Raw genomic sequence first — 9,041 nt, forward strand, 5'->3', positions numbered from 1 at the left:
ACACATGGCGGGTTCATGTCTTCCAATTGAGTTTTAATATATGTATATAGATAGACTAGTTAGAGTCCCGTGCGATGCACGGATTTTATAAAATTATATAATAAACTATAACATTAATTTAACAATTATATATTAACAAAGAATTACCTACATTTATAACCTTAAAAAAAAATTATTTTTTGTTTTTATCTATATAGACATCATTTTTTTTTTGACAATGATGCAGGTAAAGGCTATTGATGTGTTGGACATTATAAATATAAGGAAAAAAAATTAGGAGTTATTAATTATTTAGAACACATGCTATATACCCTATTCTGTCCCTATTTTGTTGACATAGTTTGACATACACATTGGTTTATGTAAGTTTAATTAACTTATTTAACTTTATTTCTATATAAAAAAAATCAATTTTTGATTGTAGATGCCGTATGGCTTTTTATAAATAAATTGATTTGTTTCAAAAAAATATATATATATAAAAAAATCAAATATTTAAAAATAAGTGAATCGTAGGTTTTTGTTATAATATGTAAGTAAGGTGAGGAAAATAATGAAACATCAAATACTATTATAAAAAAAAATTTAGCATGAGATTATTATAAAAGTAAGGCTTTTCCTAATAATAATAATAATAATAATAATAATAATAATAATAATAATAATTCATTAGAATATTATAGAAATTTTGTAGAATATTACAAAAAGTTACTTAATATAAAATATATACATATAAAAATATTTCACTAGAATATTTTTCATAAAGAATTGACAAAATAAAAAAAAAGGAAAGAAAAAATGGAGGGAAAATTTTTAACCAGTGAATGACATGTGTCATCGATGGTTTCACTTTTAGTATTAAATTATATTGATTAGCTTGTTGTGAGTCATATTTTGAATGGTATAGTCGTATTTTTTAAAATTTAGTCAAATGATATAATTATCTTTTGGATGATATAATTACCGTTCGAATGATATAATTACTAATCACTTTTTGGGTGATATACTTACCCTTTGATTGTTATAATCACTTTTTGAATGATATAATTACCTTTCGATTTCGGGTGATATAGTTACCTTTTATGTGATACAACCATTTTTCGAGTCATAATAAAGGAGAGAGAAAGCAATTTAGGAAGATATGTTGCAAATAAATCTAAAAGGTGAATTTATTTTAAAAAAAGGGTTGGGTGCACAATAAACTGTTGGTGCACCAAGTCTATTCTAGCGTCTTGTGCATTTCAACCCATATTTTATTCACGAACAAGGCTTAGCCCAGCCAAATATTTAATTTCTTTCAAAATTGTTGTCTAGGCCAAATTGGGTGGGCTTAGCTGTCCATCTCGCCTCATTAATTACAGTCATATTTCGATAAAAGTGGTCGAGAATCGGATTTTAGTTGTATTTTAATATGCTTGGTTGTATTTGAAAAAATAAACTTTAATGGTTGTAACCCGCAAATAGATACTTTTACTCGTAAATTTTCACGGAGTAGTTTTTTAATTTTTTTTTTTTTTTCGGGAATAATTTTCATTTATCATTAAATTACAGTATTACTCTATGGGTGAAAGAACAAGGAAAAATGTGGGGCTAGTTTGAACAAGAGCACGCCTTTTCTTTTGGTTTGCGATCTCTGAAGTCTGAAGCTTCAAGCTCCGAAATTTTCTTAAAATTGCATATTAATGGCAATAAAGATGAATCAAATCTTACCCATTTTTGTTCTTCCCTTATTATTACTGCTTTCATTGGATGATTACAATGTTGTTGCTGCAGAATCGAGTTCATCTACTTCCACCACAATGCACACCAATAACTGGGCTGTTTTAGTCTGCACCTCTCGATTTTGGTAAATTCCTCCATTTCATGTTAATTTAGTTCTTGTAAATGTTCCCAATTTTTGTATTTGATGATACCCAATTAGATTCAGTTGGTATTTTAATGATTGACTAGATAACTTTGTTGTAAAATTTCAATTGTATGTTTTACTTGTGTATTTCTTGTTTATTAGCTCAATCTTTTGCTTCTAAAGAATACCCACAAATTCTGTGCATTTATATCAAAAATACAATTTAGAGTTTACAATTTCAAATGAAGAATATTTATTCTGAAAGTTAATTTTAGTAATACTAACAATTTCTATAGAATTTAAAAGTATGGTGTTGCTGTTTAAGCATTTCCATCTTTTTGAAGTTGAGCTGGTGTGAGATTTTATGAACTCGGCCGAAGCCAAGAGGGTTTCACCCTGCAGAGAGAAATGATTTTCTTTTCTGGGAGATGGAGTTATTTTGATCCCTAATTTTGAAGTTCTTTTTGGCTAAATTAGTGCTGTTATTCATTCATATTATCAATTTCAGTAGGATAAAAGGGCTAATGGAGCGATTAATGTGTAGTAGCCGTATCATGCTACTTTATAGGGAAGGTTCATGCTTTAATAATCTCATACTACATATGCTGCATGTTTTGATCATTATTCAGAGCAATTGTTTCCGTGCTTCTATAATCCATAAACCGTTTTACCGTGCAATATTTGGTGTGTTTGCCTCTATACACTGTCTCACTGCACCTAGATGACTTATTTTTGTTGGAAATTGAAAAAAAGATGATAAGCCTATTCTTAGAGGAGCTTGTTTCTCTTTAATTGCGGTGTTATATTTTTTACCTTCGAAATGATTTGTCTTAAGCTCGTGTTTGTGAAAGTCTCTTAGCACTGCTTTGATTTGAGGTCAAACTTCTTGATTCATCTTTATTTTGAAGGTTCAACTATCGACACATGGCCAATACCCTATCCTTGTATAGGTAAAAGAAAATCATATTAATCCACTTAACTCTCCTATAATTGGTTATTTCATGTCTCCCAATTTGTTAAGATATCTTTTCTTTCCATTTTTAGGACCGTTAAAAGACTAGGGATACCGGATGAGAGGATAATACTTATGTTAGCTGATGACATGGCTTGTAATGCAAGAAATAAGTACCCTGCTCAAGTTTTCAACAATGAAAACCATCGACTAAATTTGTATGGAGACAATGTTGAGGTGCATTCTTATATACTTCAACTATTTTTTAATTCTTTTTGAGTTTATACTTCTTAGTTCCTAATTGTACAGTTTTACTGCCAGTGTACTTTATTTCAGTGTATGCTATAAAACCACAATGAACAATGGATGGATGTAGTCATCATATCATTTACTCTTTCTCTTCCACAATCCATATCACTCTTTAATAATATGCTACTTATACTTTTGGTGACTTATTTGTGGATATCTTATTTCATATTGCGTATTTTTCATCAATCACAATGGGTATATTCTCCCTTTATCTTTGTATTTTCCCTTGGGTTGAAGGGCTGGATAATATCTATATCTTGTTTTGTTGTAAACAATGTGTGCAGCCCCTTATGCATCCCAGCCTTTCAACATAGTGATTGGTAATTCTGGCAGGATGTTGAGGCTGTCTCAACTTTTGGTGTATAACTAGTATTTGACTCTATGAATTATGAATCCTTTTAGTATTGTGTACAATGACACAATATCATATAATTATATGATGAAATTCAATCTGACTGGTCTGCAGGTTGATTATCGAGGTTATGAGGTGACTGTTGAAAACTTCATGAGGGTTTTAACAGGGCGACATGAAGACGCTGTTCCAAGGTCCAAACGGTTGTTAAGTGATGAAGGAAGCCATATACTTCTGTATATGACTGGTCATGGTGGGGATGAATTTTTGAAGTTTCAAGACTCCGAGGAACTTCAGAGCCATGATTTAGCAGATGCAGTGAAACAAATGAAAGAAAAGCATAGGTAAATTATGTTACACGTCCAGATAATTCAACTTATAGCAATTAAAAGTATGCATATGTTATCATAAATTTATATTATTGGTAACCTCAATTGTTGACCATATATTGTGATTATTGCTACCATTGATCAGAAGATATAAAAGCTAGTTGTCTCTAGTGCTTACTATCACTTTTTTAGTTGGGTACATGGTTACAGTCCAATAATGGAGAGTATTTTGTAAAGATAGCAAGGAGGATATGTCTTTGACATTTATCTTGTTTGATGTGTGTTTAATGCGTATTCTGATCGATGAAATTATATAATTTGGGTCCTGTTGTCTTTACCAGTTTAACTGTTCCAGTCTATAGTTTCACAAAATACTTGCATATTTTTACTCCGTGCATTATTTGTTTTGTGTTGACAAAAATTAAGGGTTTTACCTTCCTCCTTGTTGAGTGGCAATTGGTATTTCCATTAGATTTCTGCCCTCTTCTTTCATCTATATCTATTATATAGGTTTTTGGGCTTACACGCTTTAAACCTATTTGCATTCTCTATCTGGCTGGTTTAAGGTGTGAAAAGGGTGGTGGTGGTGGCTGCTGGGAGGCAGTAGTGGTGGATGGGTGGTAGTGGTGGTGGCTAGTTGATGGTAATGGTGGTTTGACGGTGGTGAGGTCAATGATGGGGTGGTTTTGGTGCTTAGGTTGTGGTGTGGTGTTAACTAGGGGTGAGTTAATTATTGTTAGATCAAGGTCAAAGATTAATCATTTTATGGCTAGGGTATCATATATAACAACAATGAGGGCACCCTATATAGTTATGCAAAAGTAGAGGGTCACTTGAGAGTATGACAAAAAAAAAAAAGAAAAAACTCCATTTAGTGGAATTTAAAATTATATATTACAAGGACACCATGTATAATTTCCCAATTCTTTTCTTTCAAAATTTGTGGGCCTTTACTTTGCATGAACTTTGTATGCAATTTTCCCTTAGCACTAAAAGAATGTGTTTGACTCTGAGACATGTTTGCAACAGTTATAACTGAAGTCGTTCTTTTCACCTTATTTCCTTTAATCTGAATTTATTTTCTTTTTTGGACTTGTCTTATCCAAGCATTTTGAGCCAAGTATATGAGGTTTTCGGGTAATAAGTATTGGTGGATAGAAGATGTCTACTTGGTTGGTGAGGCGGATGTGGATCTAAGCTTATTGTGCTTAGGTGGGCATAGATATTGAATACGAATTTGCCATGGGTAGTGGGATAGGTGGTGGGCATAGAATTTGTAGGTGGTATGTGATGGTGGTAGTGGGTGGGGTATCAACAACTGTTCCACCTATTTGCCATCCCTAATATTTTTGGTTATGAATTTAGGCCTCTATCTCGGAACTTATTAGTCCAAATTTGGATCGCCTTACTGGAGCTATTTTAAAAGAAGCCTAAGTAATTGTTTCATTTCTATTTTACTTTTATGTTTTTGGGGAAAGTAATGGCTACTTTTTCGATCCAACAATACTAAAAGCTTCAAATCCTGGACTTTTAGTAGTACTATTAGGCAAATAATTTGGAACTTTTGTAATTAGGTTTGGATTAAAATGTATCCAAACAGATAAGTTACATTCCAAGCTATGGCATATTAGTAAATTGGAATATTCCTGTACAAGCATCATAGAAAATTTTTATGACGTTGGTAACTTGGTATTGTGTTCCATAACTATGTTTATGAAGCAAACATACCACAAAATAGGTTATCCTAGCCTCCTAGGTGTACATATTGTATGTCTAAGTCACAATTGTGATTTTTACTCAGAACATTGTGAGAGTGCCTTGAGCTTTGTTCCTTGCATGGAATTAATCCTGAAGTTGAGATTAAGTTGCTTGTTTGATCTAAAGCTGCAGTTTTTCTGTTAAGATGATTAGATGGAAACAATTTAACTTTAAGTTTCTAAAATGCCTACGGTTTGCTCTCCGTTTCAGATTCAAGGAGCTTTTGATAATGGTTGACACTTGCCAAGCTGCCACTCTTTTCAACCAGGTTAGAATTATTTCATGTATGTGCATATCATCTTATTGACTCGTGACTGCCTCACGTCACAAATCCGAGTAAGGATAAAAGAGTGATTATAATGTAGGGATGTTCTTTTCATATTCCTTTGCTACCTTCAGAATATTCTATGAAAGTTTGGTCACTGCTTTTATTTCATGAAGGAGTCCCCAGTGTATTCCTAAACTTCTTTGAAATTGCTACCCTGTGTGGGGGTTCCTTGTATATAGCCATCCTTCCACTCTCAGCTAGTCAAGAGGATTTTTTTTTTTAATTTTGTTTATAGTTTTTTTGTAGGGGTACTGAATTCGTTTCCTTATTTTTTACCCCTTTTCTTTCTTTTCCTTTCTTTCATCCCTCTGCCCCCTTTTTGGGGAGCCGTAAGGGGATTTATCCATTGTAAGGTAGAGCTTCTTTCATAAAAGTGAAGATTAAGCTACTGAGAAATTTGTGAAATCACCTTTTTCTTTTTTTCTTTTTTTTTTTTTTTAAATTTATTTTGGGAAAGCCACAAGGGCAAAGGGTGAAGACCGGATTTAATCCCAGGTCTTGAGTATTACCCTCAAGAATTTAACCCAACTAAGCTAGTTGGTTGTCTACTTATCCACAATTTGAGAGATCATGTAGATAGGCTTATGGAATGTGTGAAAAATCTTGAACGGTTTGCACCCCATTTGTGGAACATAATGTAGTTTTTAACCTTGCAGCTACAATCACCTGGTGTTTTGGCAATTGGGAGCAGCATGAAAGGGGAAAATTCTTATTCTCACCACTTGGATTCGGATGTAAGTGTGTTGCTTCCTAACATTAATCAAATTTTTTAATGAATGAGGCTGCAACAGTGTTACATACTATAAGACTTCTTTTTTTTCAGGTTGGAGTTTCTGTTGTAGATCGCTTCACTTATTATACCCTTGCTTTTTTTGAAAGGCTAAATATGTATGACAATGCCTCCTTGAGCAGGTATGTAGCAACTAGTCTTTTATAGAAATGTAATTGCATTAATTTTGTATACACCCTTAATCCCTTATCCTTTTGCAACTAATCTTGTTTAGACTTGTATTTGTAACAGTTTGTTCAATTCTTACAAACCAAATTTGCTCATGTCGACTGCATATTACCGAACTGATTTATACAAGCGCAATTTAGAAGAGGTATGTGATGCTTTGCACCCATATGATGTATGAAGTTCTTTCCCTATGGTATGCATCTGAGATTAGCAGCATTAGTACGACCTGCCACTTTTGCCTAAAGTCTTTGTTTGATTACATACTCTTTCCCAATAAATATTTGTTAAAGTAGACATGCACACAGGACAAAGAATCCCCTTGCTTAGCCGTAGTCAACATTTTCTTTGCCATTGTCACAAACAACATTGTTGAAGATTCTGATCAAATATTGATTCATACAAGCTCACTAGTCTTCCATGCTTTTGTTTGGGTTAGACTAGATATCTGATTTTGTTTAATTGATAAAATAAGAAGAAATCATAAAGATGGAAGCTTGAAGCTTGATTGATGATGGCTAAAAGGTTACAAAATGATGGGTTAATAGCTTTAGGCTAATACTCTCTTTGATAACTATAGGTTATCACTCTCTTAAGTAACTTGAGGCTACTAATCTCAACATGTTTCCTCCATTCACATAATGTTCTACTGCATAGGCTACTACTCCTTATAGAATCAAGCAAAGTCACAAAAGATAACAAAGATAACCTAACCTTTTTTAAGCTTGTCTTTTACTGCTATCAGAAACAGTCCATGTTGCTGTACTTCCTAGTGCTTCCTTATTAGTTTTGTCTCATAGTGTTGATATGCTGCTCCTTGTCTCCTTTTTATTTTATGTTGCTTTTCTCCTTATATCAGTTCCATTACGGTTGGTTAGAGGTGGAAGGAATATAAAAGTAGATCTTTTTAATCCCAGCTAGAAATAAAAGATGGAAATGATAAATTTTTTATCCAATCATTGGTAACTACTTTCTTTTACGTGCCCTTATCACACCTTTTACTAACCTATTCTCCCTCCCTGTTCAGGTTCCTGTGACAAACTTCTTTGGCTCAGTCATGGAAACAATTCACACGAAGTCTGCGTATAAAGCATTCTCAAACAAGAATTTAAGCAGTAATATTAGAAGCATGTCACATGAGCAGCAAGCTGACTTGCAGAAACAAAGAGAGCTGCTAGCTGACAGTGATTTGGAAACTATCTCTTACACAGTGGTAAAGTCTTGTTAAGTCTTTTGATTTAAGTCCAAAGTTTATTGGCTGTAATGAGTCTTATAGCGGAAGTTTATTTTTGCACTTTGAAGGATCAAGTTTGCCCTATTCACAAGATGTGGGGTACTCTGCAAAACAAAGTCGATAGTATAGTTGATGTAGAAACTTTTGTGAATCGTGGATTGTTGTTTATGCTACCTTTGGTAGCAATTACAACTTGGCTATCGTATTGAAGGTACGATGCATCGATGCATTATTGCATATTCTTGATTTTATATTTCTTTAATTTCTGTTCTCAAGTTTAATATGTTTCTATTGGTTTATGTTAGCTGTCACACTAGCTTCACACCAGCAGCCAGCAACTCAACATATCCATACTGAAGCAAAGCTACATTATTAGCTTTTGCAAGTCCTCATTCGAGCAGATGTGATGTCAGTAGCTCAAAGGAAAAAGCCTTGAAGACACCATATGATTAATTGTTATGATGCATTCTGCTTTTATATTGGTTAGAAGATCTAGTTAGTTTGTGCTATATAAATAGAGGTTGGATACCTGATTCTTCTTCTTTGTCAGGACTCAGGAGGCAATGCTTCTTATAATTAACATTCTTTGGCCCAGTTATGGCAAGTCATCACTTTGGTGCTTAGTCACGTTCCTGTGACTATAATCTGCTACCCTGCCAGAAGTTGCTTAGGCTGCAGTTCCTTTTCTGTTTATCAACTTTTGTAGTTCGTTCTTTTGTATAATTATAGATCTTAATGTTGAATTACTCTGAAACATAGGGAGTATTATTTGGACTTCAAAATTGTGTACTTTTGGCCTTCCATTTTGGTCAATATGGTAAGAGCTATCATATTCTAAATTGTGAAGCTTCATTTGATTTATGAGAGGTACTAATAATAATGTAAGAGAGGGAGAAACGATCAGTTTGTAGGCAAAAGAACAATTTAGTATTGTTCTAGCCTAGCTTGGTGTAAGTGCCTGCCAATTTTTATCTACAA

At 33.3% G+C, this 9,041-nt stretch overlaps 1 protein-coding gene across 1 annotated transcript; it reads left to right on the top strand.

The window, feature by feature from the left end:
• The first annotated feature begins 1,386 nt into the window (after nt 1-1,386).
• Nucleotides 1,387-9,041, top strand: LOC110699664 (putative GPI-anchor transamidase). Its single transcript, XM_021877182.1, has 11 exons — nt 1,387-1,846; nt 2,755-2,796; nt 2,891-3,035; nt 3,574-3,803; nt 5,757-5,814; nt 6,531-6,608; nt 6,698-6,786; nt 6,896-6,977; nt 7,857-8,042; nt 8,132-8,274; nt 8,369-9,041. The coding sequence occupies exons 1-10, from the start codon at nt 1,683-1,685 to the stop codon at nt 8,270-8,272; spliced, it is 1,215 nt and encodes a 404-aa protein (XP_021732874.1). The 5' UTR covers nt 1,387-1,682; the 3' UTR covers nt 8,273-8,274; nt 8,369-9,041.

The sequence above is a fragment of the Chenopodium quinoa genome, unplaced genomic scaffold (assembly GCF_001683475.1).
Source record: "Chenopodium quinoa cultivar QQ74 unplaced genomic scaffold, ASM168347v1, whole genome shotgun sequence".
NCBI lineage: Eukaryota > Viridiplantae > Streptophyta > Magnoliopsida > Caryophyllales > Amaranthaceae > Chenopodium > Chenopodium quinoa.

Excerpts from the sequence above, each read along its gene's own strand:
- LOC110699664 (XM_021877182.1), top strand. The coding sequence starts at position 1,683 with ATGGCAATAAAGATGAATCAAATCTTACCCATTTTTGTTCTTCCCTTA. Across the intron at positions 3,804-5,756 it reads CAAATGAAAGAAAAGCATAG|ATTCAAGGAGCTTTTGATAA; the intron begins GTAAATTATGTT and ends TCTCCGTTTCAG. Across the intron at positions 6,978-7,856 it reads ACAAGCGCAATTTAGAAGAG|GTTCCTGTGACAAACTTCTT; the intron begins GTATGTGATGCT and ends CTCCCTGTTCAG.